At 65.5% G+C, this 20,262-nt stretch overlaps 1 protein-coding gene across 8 annotated transcripts in view; it reads right to left on the bottom strand.

The window, feature by feature from the left end:
- The window catches only part of Megf6 (multiple EGF like domains 6), a 96,089-nt gene that overhangs the window by 8,627 nt on the left and 67,200 nt on the right, over positions 1 to 20,262 (bottom strand). For 5 of the 8 annotated variants that reach the window (XM_047565614.1, XM_047565612.1, XM_047565613.1 and 2 more), the window contains 24 exons: positions 15,130 to 15,255; positions 13,597 to 13,719; positions 12,580 to 12,702; positions 12,294 to 12,431; positions 11,002 to 11,121; positions 10,477 to 10,599; positions 10,047 to 10,214; positions 9,575 to 9,706; positions 8,752 to 8,880; positions 7,055 to 7,183; positions 6,342 to 6,476; positions 6,133 to 6,267; positions 4,026 to 4,151; positions 3,411 to 3,542; positions 3,192 to 3,320; positions 2,960 to 3,085; positions 2,379 to 2,507; positions 2,168 to 2,296; positions 1,781 to 1,909; positions 1,336 to 1,464; positions 1,041 to 1,169; positions 592 to 720; positions 330 to 458; positions 119 to 250 (listed from right to left, as the gene is read on the bottom strand). In XM_047565614.1, the coding sequence (XP_047421570.1) occupies positions 119 to 250; positions 330 to 458; positions 592 to 720; positions 1,041 to 1,169; positions 1,336 to 1,464; positions 1,781 to 1,909; positions 2,168 to 2,296; positions 2,379 to 2,507; positions 2,960 to 3,085; positions 3,192 to 3,320; positions 3,411 to 3,542; positions 4,026 to 4,151; positions 6,133 to 6,267; positions 6,342 to 6,476; positions 7,055 to 7,183; positions 8,752 to 8,880; positions 9,575 to 9,706; positions 10,047 to 10,214; positions 10,477 to 10,599; positions 11,002 to 11,121; positions 12,294 to 12,431; positions 12,580 to 12,702; positions 13,597 to 13,719; positions 15,130 to 15,255 (3,129 nt within the window). The remainder of the gene's footprint in view (positions 1 to 118; positions 251 to 329; positions 459 to 591; positions 721 to 1,040; positions 1,170 to 1,335; positions 1,465 to 1,780; positions 1,910 to 2,167; positions 2,297 to 2,378; positions 2,508 to 2,959; positions 3,086 to 3,191; positions 3,321 to 3,410; positions 3,543 to 4,025; positions 4,152 to 6,132; positions 6,268 to 6,341; positions 6,477 to 7,054; positions 7,184 to 8,751; positions 8,881 to 9,574; positions 9,707 to 10,046; positions 10,215 to 10,476; positions 10,600 to 11,001; positions 11,122 to 12,293; positions 12,432 to 12,579; positions 12,703 to 13,596; positions 13,720 to 15,129; positions 15,256 to 20,262) is intronic. The other 3 variants (XM_047565615.1, XM_047565616.1, XM_047565617.1) reach the window with 3 other exon arrangements.

The following is a 20,262-nucleotide window of genomic DNA, read 5'->3' as shown; positions in this document are numbered from 1 at the left end:
CAGGGGTCACCGCCAGGGGTGGAAGCTGCAGGCTGACCCCAGCAGCCCCGGACTCGGCGGGGCAGCCCCACCTCCGACCCCCTCAGCAGGCAGCCCGGGGGGCGAGGGTGGTACTCACGTTTCTGGCAGCTGGTGCCGTGGTAGCCGGCCACACACACACAGGCCCCCGTGGCAGGGTGGCAGGCCTGGTTCTTGCCAGAACACTGGCAGAGCTGCCGACAGTCCTCTCCAAAGGTGCCGGGCCAGCAGGCTGGGTAAGGGATGGGTTAGTCCCGACCGGCCTCGGGAGCGGGCAGCCTCTCCAGGGCGCCCCAGCAGGCGGCACCTACCCTGCTCACAGCCAGGCCCAGTGAGGCCGGGAGGACAGTGACACTCGCCAGTGACATGGTGGCAGGAGGCGCCGGGTGGGCAGCGGCAGCTCTGGGCACAGGCCTCTCCAAACCAGCCGTGTGGACAGGCTGCGGGAAGGGTGCGGGCTGGGAAGGCTCCCTGGCGAGGGGCAGTGGGGCTGGGGCAGACCGGGCTGCCCGCGGGACCGCCCCTGCCTTGCCAGGGCCCCCGGGGGCTGGCCGCACTGGGCACTGTGCTCACCATCCTCGCACCGCGAGCCCCTCCATCCTGGGGGGCAGAGGCAGGCCCCTGTGACGTGGTGGCAGGCGGCTCCCCGCCGGCAGGGGCAGCGCTCCTCACAGTGAGCCCCGAAGGTGCCCTCGGCACAAGCTGCGGGCAGAGACAGGGGAGGCAGAGCCCGTGTGCCCCTGCGCCTTGGCAACAGAGGGAGAAGCGCAGACGGGGACTCGGGGGCCCAGGCTTGGCCACAAGACCAAAGGGAGGTGTGACAAGTTGCTGGACCAGCTAAAACCCCGGGCCAAACGTGCCCGCCCACCGCAGGGCGAAGCGAAGCTCCCAGCCCCGCAGGCTGCCTCCCACGAGGCCTTGCAGCGCAGACAGTGGGCCTCCTCCTGACCACCTCGGTCGGGCTGAGGCTGAGACCATCCTTGGCCAGCCCAGCAGGGCCCCAGCCTCCCTGCCCCACTCACAGCTCTGGCACCTGACCCCAGTCCAGCCAGCAGGGCAGAGGCAGTGGCCCGTGTGCCTGTCACAGACCCCTCCATTGAGGCAGTTGCAGCTGAGCTGACAGCCAGCTCCGTGGCGTCCAGGGAGGCACTCTGCAGGAGGGGGCGAGGGTGAGGGTGCTGGCCTCCTGTGGCAGGGCACAGCCTCGACACCAGATCCCTGCTTCCCACCTCCTTGGGGACCGACCGGAGGAGGGGCACCCAAGACCACACCCAGCATGCTGCCCTCGGGCCAGTCCTCATGGCCACCCAAGCTCACCATTCTCACAGGCCAGGCCAGACCAGCCCTCGGGGCACGTGCAGTGGCCTGAGACAGGGTCACAGCTCCCTCCGTTCTGGCAAAGGCAGGCTTGTTGGCAGCTCTGGCCGTACTGGCCAGCGGGGCAGGCTGGGTGGGGAGAGGGGAGCCGCCTGCAGCCTCCCGTCAGCAGCAGCCCGGGCTCTGCAGGCTCCCGGGACCCTCACAGCCTGACAGCAGACTTGCCCCAGGCCCAGCCAGGACCCGCCAACCCAGCCTTGGGGGCACAACACTAAAGCAACCCCCTTTCTCTCTCCCCCAGGGGCCAGGGGCTTCCGGGGGAACAGGCCCACCCCTCCCTGCCTGCCATTGCGAGCAAGGGCTACGATGCCGGTGCCCCACACCCACCAGTCCGCAGGGACTCGGCAAGGGGCTCTCACGGGCCTGGTTCCTGGGTAGGGCTTACCCTGCAGGCAGGTGGGCCCCATCCAGCCGGGGGCACAGAGGCAGTGCCCATGGACAGGGTCACAGGAGGCCCCGTTGAAGCAGGTGCAGGCCTGGCTGCAGTGAAGGCCGTAGGTGAGGGCTGGGCAAGCTGCCGGGGAGAGGGGCGATCAGGGCTGAGGGCCACCAGGAGGACGTCGGCAGGCCCCAGGCGCCTCCCCTCCCTCCAGCCTGGGACACCCTCTCAGCAGAGTGGCCACAAAAAGGGGCAGAAACTCGGCCCTCATGAGCAAAGCTATGCTCTTAGGGTGGCTGCTGCCTGCCAGGGACACTGGCGGGGGACAGGGGGACCCGCGAGCCTTCTGCAGAGGTTCCGTGGCCTCCGGCGGTTGAGCAGGGCCTCACGCACTCTGGGTGCAGCGGGGGCCCCGGCGGCCAGCCGGGCAGATGCAGGAGCCGTTCACGCTGTCGCAGGTGGCCCCGGCGGAGCAGTCGCAGGGGCTGCGGCAGTCCAGCCCGAAGAAGCCAGCCGGGCAGGCTGCAGACAGAGGCAGTGGGCTGGGCCCAGAGGCCGGGGCTGCCCTCCCGCATGGCCCCCCACAGCAGCCAAAGCCGCTTACCACGCTCACAGAAGCTGCCCCGCCAGCCCGCCGGGCAGGTGCAGGCCCCGCTGACGTGGTCACAGGCTGCCCCGTGCTCGCACTGGCACCGCTGCCCACAGCCGGGTCCAAAGTATCCCTGGGGACACCCTGAGACACCCAGCCCCAGCCCTCGGTCAACCAGGGGCCAAGGGCCTGACCAGGCCCCCGAACGGGCAGCAGGGCCTAGTTGCGAAGGGGCCTCTCGCTCACCTGGCTCCTCCCGCCCTCTCCCAGGGGTGGGGTGGGGCCCCCAGAGGTCACCTTCAGGGCCCAGGGCCTACCTGGGGCTGCCTCTAGGACAACCTGCCCAGCGCCCTGGCCTGCCCACCTGGGGGAGCACACGTGCCATGCCAAGCGCCACCCCTAGGTGCCAAGGGTCCTGTGCAGGTGGGACAGGCCCTGCGGGCTGCTCCACGTGGGTCTCTGCCTGACACAGGCGTGTGGGGGGAGCCGGGCATGCTCAGGGGGCCGGCGGGTACTGTGTGCCCGTGTGAAGGTGTGCCCCTCCACGAGCACGCCAGGCACTGCACGCAGGGCACGGTCGGGCTGCCGGGACTCACGCTGCTCGCACTGCGGGCCCACGTAGCCAGCCTCACACAGGCACAGGCCGCGCAGGGCATCGCAGCTCCCATGGCTGCAGTTGCAGGGGTGGGCGCAATCAGGCCCCCAGTGTCCACTGTCACAGGCTGCAACAGAGTCCACGAGCACCCTGTGCAGGGCCCAGCACAGCACTCGGCTCTGCAGCCGGGGCAAGGGGCAGGGCGGCTGGAAGCACGGGCAGGGGCTCTGTACCTCTCTGGCAGTTCAGGCCGGTCCACCCCGGGGCACAGCTGCAGTGGCCGGTGGCCGGGTGGCAGTGCCCATCGTTGCCACAAGAGCATCTCATCTGGCAGCTGGGTCCAAACCAGCCTGCGGGGCAAACTGAGGGCAGTGGACGGAGGGTGAGCGTGGGCAGCCCAGCACACCACCCAGGGCTGCGGGCCACGGCTGACTCAGGTGGGCCACACTCACCGTCCTGGCAGCGGCTGCCCACGAAGCCAGGGAGGCACAGGCAGGCGCCCGTCTCAGGGTCACAGCGGGCACGGTGCTCACACACAGGGCAGATCTCCTGGCAGCCGAGCCCCCAGCGGCCCTCGGGACAATCTAGAGTCCCAGCACTGTCAGTCTCCCTTCCCGCCCTGGCTGGGCATGTCAGCGTGTGCCCGGCACAGCACTGACCCCCCGCAAGCAGGTCCAGGAGGGAACCGGGCTTCCCACCCAAGGCTGCCAGGAGAGGGAGAGGCTGTGGGCCCCAGGGCCTAGGCACCTCCTGGGGCTGCAGGGCACCACCCACAGCAAAGAAGCCCCAGCCCCAGGGATGGCTGAACAGACAAAAAGGGGAGCCTGCTGGAGGTGGGTCTCCACGCGGTGAGCTGGCAGCCTGGGCACACCGCAGGCCCCAGGCGCCTGCCCAGGCCAGACTCAGGCCAGCACAGTCGCGACGCTTCTGGAGAGGGCCTGGGATCTACATGGCCTGGGCCAGGGCCCCAAACACAGCCCAGCAGGGACCTTGGAACACAGCCAGAGCTGACCCCACGGACTCCTGCAGCCCAGGGAGGAGGGGCCTGGGGTGCGGCCACCACTTACCTGCCCCACAGTCCTCCCCGGTCCTGCCAGGTGGGCACAGGCACTGCCCTGTGATCCGGTGGCAGGGGGCACCCCCACAGGAGCAGGAGCCTGAGCAGTTCACACCAAATGTCCCCTCCGGACACTCTGCAGGAGGGAACAGTAGGTGCCTCAGCCACCCCATGAGGCTGCCCGGCAGTCAGGGAGACTCCCCTCCCATCTGAGGCTCCTGGCAGCAGTACCCACCACCCCTGCCCAGGTACCTGTCCCGGCTCCAGCAGGGGCTGCTGGACACAGCTGGGGAGCCAGGGTGTGGGGGAGAAGGGGAGGATGTTGGCCTCTTGGGCACAGACTGGGACAGGCCAGGTGGGGGCAGCTGGAGGGCAAGGTGGCTTGTCAAGGGGAAGCCATCCCTGTCCAGGACCCTGGACAGCGCCCAGGAAAGGGTGACAACCTTGCCCTCTTCCTCCCCCAGTGAGACCTGCCCAGGGGGTGCCAGTACATCTCTCCCATTTCCCTGCCCCACCCGGCGGGGAGCACCCCCAGGGACTCAGCCCCAGGGCTGGGGAGGGCTTGCAGGCACTGGTGACCAGGAGCTGTAGTCCTGTCCTGGAAGGGCAGGGCTGGGGCGGGAAGGAATAGTGACCAGGATGCTGTGCACACTGAGAGGGTCAGGGCCGCAGAGGCCTGGGGTCGCCATCCTACTAGTCAGTGAGAGCAGAGAGAGCAGCAACCCAGAGCCCTTGCATCCAGGACAGGATGGTCCCCGGCAGGCCCCCAGCGGGTCCCAGGAGGCATGTGGCACCACGGAGCCCAACGCTGCCCTGGGAGGCCTGCAGTGGCCTGCTCCCCACGCCTGCCCTGCCCTCAGGGCCCAACCCAGCCTCCTGGCCCAGGACAGTGCCTGAGTCTGGGGCAGGAACCCCGGAAGGTGCAGGCTTCCCACTGCCCTGGTGCAGCCACTGTCCTGATAGCACAGGCCGCGGGCCCGAGGCACAGGTGTGGCCCCGCACAGCACCCAGCAGGCACCAGGAGCGGCACACTCATGACCAGAGAGGAGGGCCCAGCACTGCCACTGAGGGGCCCCTGGGCTCAGGAGCCCTGCCCACCTACGGGCAGACACGGTTGGGCAGCAAGTTTCCAGATCCACAAGCGGGAGCCGCCATTTCTATAAAAGTGTGAGTCATTTCCTGTGGCCACCCTGAGGCCAGAGCAGGTTTTCAAACTAAAAAAGTTAAGAAAGCGGCAGGAGGTAGGCGGGGCCAGGAGGGCCCTTCCTCCTCTGAGCAAACAGGCCGGGCAGGGTGGGTGGAGGGCCCCCTCGCCGGGCCCTATGGAGGGGGCCCTATGCAGGTCCCTCCCGTAACAACAGGACCGAAGATCCGTTGGCAGCGTCTCTGACTCAGAGAAACTGGCCTGGGTCAGATGGAGATGCTGAGCCTCAGGTCACCAGCCCAGGTACCTGGATCCTCCAGTCACTGCAGCCAGGGTGGCCTGAGCCAGCTGGCTGCAGGTCCTTGGGTCAGCACAGTGCCCTCTGCAGGGCACTCTGTCCAGGTTAGGCTGCCCACAGGTCAGGGTGCTGGTTACGGGGCAGCATACGGCCCCCCAGGGACACAGGAGTCAGTGTCACTAGTCCCTATCCCAGCTGGCCCTTGTGACCTCCTCCAGCTGACACATGCCGTGGGGCCTCTGGGCTGTGTCCTCACACACCCTGGGCCACAAGACCCAGATGGCGGCACCTCCATCGTGGCCTCTGCGGTGGCCTCTGCGGTCCCCTGGGAGAAGGCTCCCTGAGTCCCCAGGAGCAGCGCCCACCCCTGCTCCCTCACATCAGGCCACCCCTGCTGCCCCAGGCTCCGTGCACAGTGCTCTCCCATGTCCCAGAGGAAGGGAGGACGGTGTGGGCGACTCTGGACCTGTTGACCCTTTCTCAGAGCCAGACAGCTCCTGCCCCGAGCAACCACCAGGACACAGACCCAAGGCCAGCTGCGCTGCCCTGCCTGACCAGGGTGGTGGCACCCGTAGGGAAAGGTGCCTGACATCCTCCAGCTGGGCAGCACTTCTGGGGCCCAGCCCCCACGCAGGCCAGATGGCTCCCACCACGGGTCCCTCAGGGGCCACTCACCTTGGCTGCAGTCCTCCCCCTGGAAGCCAGCAGGACACTGCTCCCGACACTCGCCGCTCACGGGGTCACAGGCCACGCCCGGGGGACAGGGGCACGCGTGCTGGCATCCTGGCCCGAAGAAGCCCGGCTCGCATTCTGCAGGGTGAGGGGCACAAGAGGGCGGGTGGGTCCAGCGGCCCCGGGGCCCCTCCCCCCCGTGCCACACTCACCTGCCTGGCACCGCTTGCCCCGGAAGCCGGCCTTGCAGAGGCAGCTGCCATCTCTCCGGTCACAGGACTGCGTGTGGGTCTGCTCGCAGAGGCACTCCTCGGAGCAGCCCGGCCCGAAGGCCCAGGGCGGGCAGGCTGCACCCGCACAGCCGTGAGAGGCCTGCCGCCCACGCACCCGCCCTCCCTGGACGGGGGACGACGGTGGGCCCCTGTGGCTGCGCCCCTTGGGGACCTGTCTGGGAATCGGGGCACCTCTTGGGGCACCTTGTCTCAGGCCCAGGGAGCCTGGGCCCTTGTGCCCATTTTACAGACAAGCCCAGGGTCTCTGTGCAGTTTAGGAACTTGCCCCGGGTCCACTCCCAGCTGGGGAGTTCAGCTTCCTCTTCTCCAAAATACTCCTTTGCACATGAAGTGGGGAGCGTCTCCTCTGCCTCTGTCAAGCCACCGCCTTCTACGGACTGTCTGTGGACCCACTGGTCCTGGGGAGGCCTGCCCCTGCGCCTGCCTGCTGCCCTCCCAACTCTCTGGCCCAGGGCTGGGGGTGCCATAGGGTGGGGCACAGCCCAGTTGCAGTAGAGGACATTGCTTGGCATCCACAGACTAGGAACAGACCCTGGGCCCCGCCCTGGCTGGCAGCACGTGCCCTGGCACAGGACAAGACTGCCCCTCCACACGCCAGTCAGCTCCGACATCTCCGGGGCAGCAGGACTCACCGAGGTGGCAGAAGCGGCCATAGAGCCCCGGGTCACAGAGGCAGGCCCCATAGAGGCGGTGACATCGGCCCCGGTTGGCACAGTGGCATTTCTTGCGACAGTGTTTGCCATAGAAGCCCTTGGGGCAGCCTGTGGGGGGAGCTCAGTGAGACCCAGAGAGAAGCCCCTGACCCCTAGCCACAGACGCTCAGGCCTAGTGTCCAGCATAAAGGCAGGAGCAGACCCGGCCAGGGGCATGAGATGGATCTCCCGGCGTCTATGGCAAGGATGGGCGGCCAAGCACACGGCTCAGCACACACCTGAGGCCAGAGCTCTTGTCCAGTGCTCCAGTACCTGGCCATACCTGGAGTGCTGAGTCCAACCTCCCTGCTGCAAAGCAGGAAGGACACGCGGCCCACCAGGCCAAGTGCCATCCCAAGCCCCGGGAGGGGCCGGCAAGTGCTTGAAAATCCCAAAGCACCTCCCTCTGGCTCTGCCCTGCCCATGTCCTTCCTCCTACTAAAGTGGCTGTAGTGGGTTAAAGGTGGGCCCCAAGAGCTGTGTCCATGTCCCAGCCCCCAAGTTTTTGAGATGAGACTGCCCTGCGTTGCCCAGGTGGACCTCAATCCAATGATGAGCATCTGTGTCCAGGTAGACGGGATTTGAGACAGGAAGAGGAAGGCACAGGGCCGAGGCACGGCCGTGTCAAGTCTCAGGCAGAGACCAGAGGGACACGGCCACAGGCCGAGGAGACCAACAGCACCCTGAAAACTCACCGCCTGGCTCCCGGGACAGCCCTCCTTCAGCTGACCTGCACAGGAGCATTTACAAGCAGGGCATCTGGCGACCCCCCACGGGGCACCCCAAGACCAGCCTCTGGGAAGCACGTGGATATCGCCAAGCAGAAGCTCTGAGGCTGATCCTCAGCCTGCCAGGTGCACCACCCACACAGACCTGGCGCACCTCCGGCCCCACCCGCTCCTGGGCTTCTCAGCCTCTGCAGGACAGTGACGGCAGATTGAGGGGGCAGGACAGCAGGGACACTGACCACAGGGGACAAGTCAGCCAGCCACAAGGCTGTCTGGGGACTCTACTGCCCCTGAGAAACCAGCCCTGCAGAGCCCAGGACGTGGCCACAAAGGCCGTGGGGGGCTGTCGGAAAACTGTGCCTTCCTCTTCCTCAGGCAGGAGGCTTAACTTGCATCATCTCCTCTCCAGCCAAAAGGTCAGAAGACCCAGAGCCAAAGCACCAGTCCCTGGGAAACTGAGTCACGTGGACTCTGACTTCTCCAGAACACTGACACAGCCGAGGTATCGCCCCACACAGGATCACCCCACGCAGACACCAGCCCAGGCCGAACACCTCCTTGCACACCTCAGGCAGCCATCACCCAGCTCTACTTGAATGCTTCCAGGAATGGGAGGCTCACTACCTGCCCATGGAGCCCACTGCAAACACACCATCCCTCAAGCCTCTATCATCTGCAGTCAAGCCCCGGAGGATGAACAACATTGAAAAATGAAGGCTGTCCCACTGGATGGCCTCGTTCCCTCCCAGGCTCAGCCCTTGAGGCAGGGGGCAGGGGTCTGAGCAAGGTCTGCGTTCACCACTCCTGAGCAAGGCAGGGCTGAGCAGGAAGCGGGGACCACAGGGGACAAGTCATCCCTGCCCCCTTGCCCCAGGGGCAACTCCAGGGGGCTGCAGGGGCTGCACGCACCGTCCTCACAGTGAGTCCCACTGACACCCGCAGGACAGCGGCAGGCACCCGTCACGGGATCGCAGGTCCCTCCGTTCTGGCAGCCACAGGGGGAGCTGCAGTTCTTTCCAAAGGTGTCTGGAGGACAAGCTACGGGAGGCGAGAGGGAAGCACAGGTCAGCGGCCAGTGGGACTCGGGGCCCAGAGCCCCTCACGGACACCCCAGCAGACCTGAGAGCTCTAACTCCTGTGGCTAGAGCGATTTGTGCCCTGTGCCCCCAACCACACGGAGCAGACATCCCCAGCCACCACCAGATCCTCTCCCGTGCCAAGACACACACTGGTCCTTCTGAACCAGCCCTTTCAAACCAGAGACCTCCAGCGCCACCCCGGGTCTGGGGCATGGGCAGGGAGTAGACAGCTCTGGACAGAGTGGAGTTTGCAAAGGGCTTTAGCTACTAGCTTTCTGCGTGGCCTTGGGATCTCTGCTCCCCAGGAGATGCAGGACGTCCTGATTTCCTGCACCACAGAAGCCCCACCACCAGCTCCCCTCCCAGACGCCCCTGCCCCTGGCGGCCTCGGGGTATCAGCTGCTGCCGAGCCCCGGAGACGGGTCTGGAGCACCACACCCCCCACTTGCTGGCCCCTGGGCAACCCATCGCCTAGAGCCAAGCCTGGCACGGACGCGGTCAGCGGAACTTATCAAAGGAATGACGAACACGTGGACGGACAGATCCACTCAAGCTCCCTGCCCCAGGCTCCGGCAGGGAACACCGAACGGGCTGCCCCCAGCCCCCGCTCAGAGGCCTCTGCCCAGCACCCAGGCCCTGCCCCATGGCCTCACTCTCATTGCAGACGAGCCCGGTCCAGCCCTCGGGGCAGTCGCAGCCGTCCAGGCCTGGGCGGCAGGTCCCTCCATTCCTGCAGTCATCGCAGGACAAGCTGCAGTCCTGGCCGAACGTGTCACCCAGGCAGACTGGGGAAGACAGAGCAGGGCTCAGCGCCTGGCCCCAGCCTCACGCCCAGCCTGGGCTTGGCAGGCACAGAGGCGGCCCTCGGGCCCTGGGGCCAGGGAAGAGGACCAGGCAGGTCCTTAGCCTGTGAGGACCCAGGAGCATGAGGGGGATGAGGCCAGGAAGGGCCCGACTGGGAGCCGGGGGCCCGCCCGAGCCCCGGGCTGGCTGTGCAAACTGCGTGTGTGGCTCCACCTCTCTGGGCCACTGCAGGTTCCGTCCTTAGGCCCAAGACCGCACAATGGTGCTGGCGGACTGGCCAGCTGTCCCTGAGGCAGGCGCTCCAAGGCCTGGCCACCTCACCAAACTTCTCTGTGAGCGTGTGTTCTCCCCGCAGCTCCGCCTCCTCCTCCTCGGCTCCATAGTCGTCCTGCAGGGGCCGCGGCAGCCCGTCCCTCAGCACCGCCACGTGGGGCAGGGGCCGCACGAAGGGCAGCTGGCCTTCCAGGTCCACCATGGGCTCCTCCAGGGCTGGGGAGGGACACAGAGGCCCATAGCCCTGGCTGCCCTCTGCTCTCCCCAGGGACAACACGTGTTGGGTGTGGCCCTTCCCTCACCTGGTCAGGGCCAGCGCTAGACCCCAGACTCCCCAGGCGTGAGGAGAGGCCTGTGTGGCCAGCTCCCCTTCCCCACAGTGGGCCACGCACGCCCAGCAGATGAGGCATGGGGCCAGCCGCAGTGGCACAGGGCCACCAGGAGTAGACCCGGGAAGGCAGGAACCAGAGGGACTCACGGGTGCAGCCCCTGTGGTCCTCGTCCAGCCGGTAGCCAGCCTCGCAGGAGCACCGGAAGGAGCCGGCCAGGTTGGTGCAGCGGTGCTCACAGCCAGCATGGCCAGAGGCGCACTCGTCCACATCTGAGGGAAAACGGGGCCACTCGGGCCGTGCTCCAGGGTCAGAACCCCAGGCCAGGCCCGGCCTGGCTCCCCTTGCTGGACAGAGGCGAGCAGCTCATCTCCTGAGCCAGCTGGTAAGACGGCCTCACAGACACAGCAGCCCCACCCCACGGAGCAGTGACACGGGTCACCCGCCTCAGGGAGGCCAAGCTGGGAGGGAAACTCAGGGCGCAGCCCAGGACTGCGGGTCCCGCCCCTTGAGAGTGGCCAGTGACCACTGGCCAGAGGGAGGGAAGGGGCAGGTCAGCACGGCCCTGCATACAGCAGGCACTCAATGGACGCCCAGAGGCAGAGCACAAAGCAGGCCGACTCCACATCGCCGTGGGGGGCCGGGTGCCCTGTCCTCCCGCAGCAGGGGCTCACCCTCGCAGCTGCAGCCGTCAGCACCAAGCCTGTAGCCAGCGTAGCAGCCGCACTCGTACCCGCCGGGGCTGTTGGCACACACCTGCTGGCAGCACGGGGCGTCGGCACAGTCGTCAACGTCTGCAGAGCACACGGCAGGCCACTGGCACCCGGGCCCCTGCACGCACCTGCCCCCACAGCCCCGCAGCACCCGGCAGTCACACGGCCCGCATCACACCACCCACACCCAACCACACACACACCTGCAGCCTCGTGCCCTCCAACAACTGCACATACAGCCAGTCAGCTTCACACGCCTGCAACACACACACCACCACATGCCTGCACACAGCTGCACACATCGCAAGCAATCACACACCTGCCCTGCACACACATGCACACAATCACACACATGCACATAATCGCACACATACACACACATGCACACAATCACACACCTGCACAGGACCACATACATGCACATGATCACACACATGCACATGATCACACACCTACACACCATCACACACCTGCATACGATCACAGACATGGACACACACATGCAATCACACACCTGCAATCACACACCTGCACACGATCACACACATGCACACACACACTCAATCACACACTTGCACACAATCACGCACAAGCACACAATCACACACATGCACACACACACATGCAACCCACACCTGCACACAATCACACACCTGCACAAGATCACACCTGCACATGATTGCACACATACACACATATGCACACAATCACACACCTACACATGATCACACACATGCACACAATCACACACCTGCACATGATCACACACATGCTCACGATCACACACCTGCACATGATCATACACCTGCACATGATCACACACATGCTATCACACACCTGCACACAATCACACACCTGCACACGATCACACACTTGCACACAATCACACACATGCACATGATCACACACCTGCACATGATCACACACATGCACACGATCACACACCTGCACACACAAACATGCACATGATCACGCACACCTGCAATCAACCACACACAACCACACACATGGAGCACATTTCACAGCAGGGCCACAGGTGGGGCCAAAGTGTCTGACAGGTGGTGCCCTGCAGGCAGCCAGGCCCTCTGCACTGTGATGCTGCCTCTCCTGGTCAGCCCGCCCTGGCCTGGCCCGGGCAGCAGGGAGGACTCGGGAGCAGAGGGGGCCTCAGTCCTGGCATCACCCAGCCCCAGGAGACACAGAATGCCGGTGTCCAGGGGCAGGTGGCGTGCCCTGGACGGAACCGCTCGCACCAATGCAGGTCTTCTGGTCCTCGTCCAGCTCATAGCCCTGGGGACAGGTGCAGAGGGGCCCTGCGCTGGTGTGGGAGCAGCCGTGGGAGCAGCCGCCATGGCCCGCCTCGCAGCTGTTCACAATCTCCATCTCGATCCCTGCAACAGGAAGGCCAGCCGGCATGGGATGGGGCCAGGAATCCAGGGCCACCCCGTGGACCTCAAAGCATGGTGGATGCAAGCCCCAGGGTCCTGGGGAGCTGGCAGCCGCCCTTGGCACCCCAGCCGCTGCTCGCTGCCCACTCACGGTAGCACTGCCGGCCATCGGCGCCCAGTTCGTAGCCTGCGTGGCACACGCATTTGAAGGACCCCTGAGTGTTGAGACAGCCGTGGGCACACTGGGCCAGCCCCGAGGCACATTCGTCCACGTCTGGAGGGCAGAGACCGAGGGCAGGGCTGGCGGAAGATGCCTTTCACCCCCCTTTCAACATCGGGAGAAAGCTCGTGACTGCTGGCCCCCGGGCACAGTCATGCTGGCCTCGGCCACACACGAGTCAGGACCAAATCCCCTGTCCCAGGGGCTGCCACAGTCACACCCTGGCAGATTCCTCGGATGACACTGACCCTGAGCTGGGCGCACACAGCCTGCCGCAGCCCCCTGCACTCAGAGTGACAGGTCAACGTCACACCAGTAGCAACTTCCTGATGCAGATGGGGTGCAGAAGCACTGGCCTTCCAGACTCTTTGGGCACCTGGCCATCTGGCAGGACACCTTGGAAACTGACCACGACCTCTCTGGACACCCCTTGGCTTGTCACTTGCCCAAGGGTCACTGGTCCAAGAACAGCCCCCATGCACCGCACACCACAGGGCTGCTCTTCCCAGCCTTGCTATCTACAGGCAAGAGCCAGGGACATCCTGACACCCAGGGATGTGGTCCAGCACAGGCGCAGCAGGGTTGTGACCTGACACTAAGTGCCATTTAACAAACCCCAGAGAAATAGCGCCAGGGAGCGGACGTCGGGATTCTGCCGGGGCTCCTCCGGTGACCTGACACTCCCTCTTCCCCGTTCCTAACGGCAGGTTCTGCTGCCTGCTACACCAAGCAATCCAAAATAAAAGGAAGACCTCGGCTGTCTCCCTGACGCCCCCAGAACAGTGCTCGCTGGAGGCCGCTCCTTGGGTGCTCCCCACCCGACCTCCCACCCACTCCAGGGAGAGGAGACCCAGCGGGATCTGGGCAGCCCAAGGTGGTGAGGTGAGCCACCTCTCAGGGGACACTGCAGTGGTAAGGGCTGGGCGGAGCACGTGCGGGGAGTCCCACCTTCACAGGCCTTGCGGTCTGCAGCCAGCTGGTAACCTGCGTGGCATCCACAGTGGGCGTGGCCCCCGAGCACCTGGCACGTGTGCATGCAGCCGCCACGCCCATCCGCACACGGGTCTCTCCCTGCAGTGTGGACCCAGACAGATGGAGCGGAAGGGATTAGGGTGGGGAGACAGGCCTCTCGTGAGGCCCTGGCCAGCACTCCTGTCCCTCCCCACTCCAGCCTGGGCTAAGGGTCCCCCCAGATGCAGGAAGCCCCAGGACCCCGGAGAGGACCCTACGGCCTCAGGACAGGTCAGGGCTCCCCTGGGCATCCACTGGACGACTAGCTGCCTGCACCCCATGAATACCCAGGAAAGAAGTCTTAGGATCCCGGGATCCAGTGGAACACCAGGAAGCTCTGAGGCCCAAAAGACGGGGGCCTCCAGCAGGGGCCGACCAGCCCCGACCTCTCAGCGGGCACTGGCCAGCTCCTTGCAAACTCTTGTCTTGGAGGTGCTAAAGCAGGTACCAGGGCTGTGGCCCCCGGCTTGGTGACACCCCCAGCCCCTGTGACCTTCTAGCTCTGTGACCCCAGCCCTGTGACAATCAGCTCTGTGACCGCCAACCCTGTGACCCCCAGCCCTATGACCCCCCAAACCCTGTGACCCCCAGTCCTGTGACCCTGAGCCCTGTGACCCCAGCCCTGTGACCCCCCAGCCCTGTGACACCCCAACCCTGTGAACCCCAGCCCTGTGAACCCCAGCCCTGTGACCCCCCCAGCCCTGTGAACCCCAGCCCTGTGACACCCCAACCCTGTGACCCCCAGCCCTGTGACCCCCTCAACTCTGTGAACCCCAGCCCTATGACCCCCAGCCCTGTGAACCCAAGCCCTGTGACCCCCCAGCCCTGTGACCCCCAGCCCTGTGACCTCCCAACCCTGTGACCCCCAACCCTGTGATCCCCACCCTGTGACCCCCCAACCCTGTGACCCCCCAGCCCTGTGACCTCCAGCCCTGTGACAATCAGCTCTGTGACCCCAGCCCTGTGACCCCCCAACCCTGTGACCCCCATCACTGGGACACCCTAGCTCTTGTGACCCCCAGCCCTATAAGACCCCCAGTCCTGTGACCCCGCCCCATGACGCTCAGTCCCAGGACCCCATTCCACCTGTCTCCATGGCTGGCCTTGGACCCTCGAGCCCACACTCACTTCCTGCCCTGCAGGGGAAGCCTGGGGCTGGGGCGGCACCTGCCCACTCCTGTTTCCACACCCGGGACTCTCAAGCTCCCTCCTCTCCGCACAGCAGCTCTGAGGTCCCAGGGCCACAGGTTGATGGGGCCTGGCTGCCTCTTCTGCACAAGGCTTGGGCCCCAGGCGGGCATCCAGGGAGCTGGGGGCCATCCCTACACTGGCTTCCTGCCCCGCTCCCACGTCCTCCCTCCAAGACCAGGTTCCAGCCCAGCCGCCAGGTCCAGGGCCCCCGCCAGCCTCTGCCTCGCTCTGAGCACAGGCCTCGGGCACCCTGCAGCCTCCCAGGACGGTGGCACTCACGGACACAGCGCCTGCCGTCCTCCTGGAGCTGGAAGTCAGGCCGGCACTGGCAGCGGTGCCGCGTCACTGTGAGCTGGACACACTGGTGCTGGCAGCCGCCATTGCCCAGGGCACAGGAGTGGACAGCTAGGGACACAGAAAGGAGCCCAGGTCAGCTCAGGAGGACAGCTGCTCAAGACCTGACCCCAGGCTGGCGCAGCAGGATGTGGGGCCGCCTTCTGCAGCCTCAGCCGCTCTGCCTTTCCGTCACTGTCCTGAATCAGGGGCCTTGGGAGCAGATGTGACTGGCTCACAGGCCTGACTTGGAGCTGTTGGCCACCTACAGGTCTGGAGGACGGTGGCCGTTGCTCAGAACCCTCCAGTCCTGGTCCTCCTGAGGCACTGTGGACCATCCAGCATCAACAGAGTCTCTGTCCCCACAGCAGAGAACGCAGAACACCCGGGCCCTCTGAGAAGCCCGAGTGGGCAGGCTGGGCCCGGAACAGCCGCATGCTCCCTGGAGGAGGGGGCGGCCTGGCCAGGGTGGTGGAGGGGCCAGTGTGGAGCCCCTGTGGATGGCCACCAACTCCTGGGGCCAGAGCAGCTCCCTCCCACCCTGGCAGGGCCACGCCTCACTTGAGCCGGATCACAGTGCCCAGACCTCTGAGGCCACAGGATGGCCCCAGGGGAGGCCAGGAGGCATAGGCTGCCTCAAAGTCCTTCAGGCTGGAACCCCACAGGCCCTGAGGGACAGTCGGCCTGGTGGGGAGCTGTGCCGCCCACCGAGGGACGGCAGGCGTGGCCTTGGCCAGCCCGGGTGGGCACGGCGCCTCCACCAGGAGCGGCAGCCAGTGCCTCGGTGCGGATTTGGTTACAGCCGAGCCTCTGGCAATCGCCTGGTGGTTAGGGAGGGACTGGCCCCAAGCTCAGGAGGGAAACCACAGCGATGTGCTGATCCTCCCGCGTGGTGAGACTGCCTCCCCCTCGCTGGCCGGGCCAACGAGCCCCGTGACCAAAGGCTTCACCCCATGGTGCTGCCTGGGGGGAGGGCAGCGGGCCTGGCCCGCGTTGAGGGAAGCAGTGACTGTCACTGCGTACAGGTTTGGGGTCCGGGGCTGGCACCACGGAGGAGCAGGCTCTGGAGGCCAAGGTGCTGGCGGCAGCGTGGGGCCGGTGAGCTGGCGGCCAAAGCCCAGGCTGCCCCTGGAGCCAGCATGCTTAAAACCACAGAACCGCCGTCTCCCCACGGGGCGTGCTGGCCGCAAGCACGTGCTGAGGGTCCCCCACCACATGCACCCTGGGCAACACCGGCTGCAGGGGAGGCCGCTGTCACCTGCGGCCATGGCACGCTCCAGCCACTCTGCAGACCGAGGCGAGCCTCTCAGCTGCAGCCCCCTCCCCACGCCCAGCCCACCTCACCTCGCCAGCTCTGCTCAGCCCCTGGCCCTGCCTTCAGGGCTCCCGAGCACACGCGGCCTGAGCTGGCCCCACATTCCTGGGGACTCTGTTCATCTGTGTTCACCACACCAACTGCACCCTCCTCGGGAGCATAATGGGAACCAGACGCATCTGGCAGACCGGCAGGCAGACCGGCAGGCAGACCGGCAGGCACTGAGGGCCAGAGGCTGCAGGCAAGCAGGGAGCGGGGACCAAGGATGACGAGGCCCCGGGGGCTGTGGCAAGCCTGGAAGGGGCTTCCCCTCACTGCCCCCAGATGGGCACAGCCCCTGAGGTGGGCCCAGGGATAAGCCCAGTAGGGGCCGACGTGGGGGAGGGTCCCTGTGCAGCCCACACCCTCGGAGTGTGGTTCTCTGGTTCTCTGCTGCACAGAATTGTGACATCCCAGATGCTCCCAAGCTGTGCACACCAGGGAGCCAAGCCAGTGTCTCGTCCTGTGTGGGAGATTCCCGGAACGCTGAGAGAGGCAGATTCTCAGTGCTGGACCTGCAGCATCCAGGAAGCCAGCCTGTGGGGCAGTCTGGCCATGAGACCCAGCCGTGGGGCAGACAGCCCAGGGATCCCTCACCAGCCACAGCCAAAGCCTCAGACCAAGCTCAGACCTGAAGCAAAGCTGGGTGTGTTCATCAGAAAGAGGGGATCGGGGACTGGCCTCGGGCACAGGCCCTCTGCCTCCCTGTGCCCAGGCCCACTTCCTCCCTCTTCTGCACTGTGGAAGTGGGTTTTCCCCAAGGACAGTGCACACAGCGGGATCTGCGCGCCCTGCAAGCAGGCCTGTCAGCTCTGCTTGTCCTGCCCAGGTCTGTCCCTCCACACTGGGCCTGCCCTGCTGGGGCCTGGCTTAGGTCCCTGCCCACTTCCAAAAAAGACACAAGTGACTACAGGGGGGACACGGTGTGTTAGGGACTTGATGTGGGTCCCCCAAAACGCATACATCGAAGCCCTAAGCCCCCATGTGACCACAATTGGAGATGGACTCCCCAGAGGTGAGGAAGGTGGAATGAGGTGTGTAGATTTGCCAGCACCTTCACCTCTGACCTCCAGCCCCCACGATGGCGAGAACATGAACCTCCGCTGTGTATGTCACCCAGTCCATCATCACGGCAGCCACACCGACTAATGTTCCCGGACTCCCAGTTTGCAGATTGGAGGCACTGTGCCCGGCCAGGGTGCCACAGGACCTAAGAGTCAGGCTGCAAATCCACCCCTGCCAGCAGGAGCCACCACCTGGGGACGTGTGGGGCCCCCACCCCTGCAAAGGGAAGTGGGGCATCATCAGTCAGTTTGCTGGAGCAAACTGGACACCCGAGAGCATGCCTCCTATAGGGCCGAAGACCTGTTCCAGCTCGTCTGGGCGAAGGGCGCTGTTCCAGTCCCAGGCGTCTCAGCAGGTGGGCAGTCCACAGTGGACGAGGGGCAGCTCCACTGGCAAGGTCTAGACCTCCAGGCCACCCAGAGCTGGCTGCCATGGGCCACACCACAGGAGCTCCTGCCTGAGCATGCCGTGCCCACCAGCTTGCTCTGCTGGAGCTCCCCACCCAGCCCTGTGGTTTGGGACTGACCTGAGGGCAGTTCTGGTCCTCACTGGAGTCATGAGGTTCTGGAGTCACTACCCTCAATGGGTGTGGTCTCCGGGTCCAGAGAAGCCCCACCACCCGGCCACCCCAGCCCTTCCTTCTAGGAAGCCCTCCGCTGGGGGCAAAGCCGGAAGGCAGGACGGGAGGGGCATTCGACACCCTGCCCTGGGTGTCCTGCCCCCACCCCTGCCCTCTGAAAGGAGCCTCCTGGCTGCCAGGGGACCTGAACATACCTGGAGCACCCACAGGCGAGCACACGTCTGCCCTTGCGCACAGGGACAGGCGGGTGGCACCAGTGGCCCCGCTACTTATGCCCTCCCTCCCCTTTTCTTTCTTTTCTTCATTTGTGAAAGTCTGGTTTGTCATTTAGATCAATCCTTGGTCTCATCCAACAGATGTTCCTGGGGACAGGTCACGTCCACTGGTAAGACTGTGCCCCACTGCCAGAGCAGCACCTGGCGTCAAGGGACGCTGCAGGCCCTGCGGCCAGCCCTCTCAGCTTCCCCCCGCTCCCTGGCCTCGCTGGGCTTGCTGACTCAGGTCTCCCCGGGTGCCCCCTCAGCTGCACCCCCAGACCTGGTGCTGACCTTCCCCATCCATTCTGCACCCAGTCCAGGGCCTAGAGCCTCTGGCCCTGGCCTCGCTGAATGGGGTGAATGGGGGTGGGGCCATTCCATGCCTGGCCCCTGCACCAGGCACCCCTCCTCTGCCTCAGCTGTACCACTGGGGTCACAGATTTGGCAAGGCCTGGGCAGGGGCCCACCACACAGGCAAGAGCCCAGGTGGTCTCACAAGGTGGCGGACCAGAGTTCCACGGAGTCAGCCACTGCCCTTCCCTCCAGGCCAGGCCTCATGCAGCCCCTGAGGCTGGGAAGCTCCACCCGGGTGCAGGGGCAGCACAGTCAGAGCTCTGCCTGCGGCCCTGCGGGCGGGTCCTGCAATGAGCCTGCTGTCTCATCCTTGGCTGTCCGTGGCTTTGCCCAAGCCCATGATGCTGCCGGTAGAAGCCTTGGGGGCTGAGGAGTGTCCCCAAGTCCTCGCCTCCAAGAAGGAGCCGGGGAGTGGGCTGCAGGGCCTGTGCAGCCTCGCAACATCCTCACAGGATGACCCGGGCCTGGGGAGGGAGGGCTCGGCCTGAGGTCTGAGCAGGAGTGGCAGAGCCAGGTGGAAAGCAAATCCCATCTCCCCCAGCCGTGCACCCACTGGACGCATCTGACTCTGGGGTTGGGGACACAGGATGGGGCAGCCAGGCCACCAGGGGTATGCATGCTGATAGCAGAACCCTCCTCAAGGGTGTCAATCCCAAAGTCTGTCAATCCCATGTCTGGCAGGCATGAGGCCGAGAGGAGGAGGAGGAGGACGTGGCGCCTAGCAGGGCCCCCTGCAGGTTGAGCCACTGACATCTGTGGATACTCAGACTGGCCCCATGCATACAGCTCAACACAGGAGACATGAGGACAGCCACGTCGAGGCCAGAGTCCAGAGACCCTGGGACTACTGGGCAGGTGGCATGCCGACTCAGAGCACCCTGGGTGCGCAGAGGCAGAGGGCTCTCCAAGCCACGTGTTAAAGATCTGGGGCTGTTTTGCACACTGTGCTCTGCAAGATGTCATGGAAACAAGAGTGACAGACTGTCAGCCAAACCACCCGGGCCCCCTTCCCGTCGCCGGGGAGAGAAGGCGTTGGCTCCGGCCCCTGAGGGTGGAAAGCCTGGACCAGCACTTGGGCTTGGCTGGGCCCCCGCTCTCCCTGCCCCAGAAATCGGGCACCCCAGGAGGCACCGCAGGCAGCACAGCACCCCAGGACATGGGCTCCTGGGGCAGGAACAAGGTGCTCACCATGACAGGGCCAACTAGCAAGGCCTTGTAAATTTCTGTTATTGAGAATGGAAACGGAAACCTTTGTGCTCTTTCCATAAAACCATCTGGAAGCAGGCACACAGGCGCGCCTGCGTTTCCTGTCCTCTGTCCTCTCCCTCCATGCCTCGGAGGTAAGTTCAGATGTGTTCCAAGGCCCCCTCAAAGGCCGCCTCCTGAGGTCTTCCCAGGTCACTCGGCCCTGGAGGGGCCTCCACCTGAGAGTTCCCCTTTGGTACCACAGGAAGATGGTCAGAGCCCTC

The sequence above is a fragment of the Sciurus carolinensis genome, chromosome 1, assembly GCF_902686445.1.
Source record: "Sciurus carolinensis chromosome 1, mSciCar1.2, whole genome shotgun sequence".
In the NCBI taxonomy this organism is placed as follows: Eukaryota; Metazoa; Chordata; class Mammalia; order Rodentia; family Sciuridae; genus Sciurus; species Sciurus carolinensis.
The sequence above is the reverse complement of the archived record's forward strand: the minus strand, read 5'-3'. Positions and strand labels throughout refer to the sequence as shown.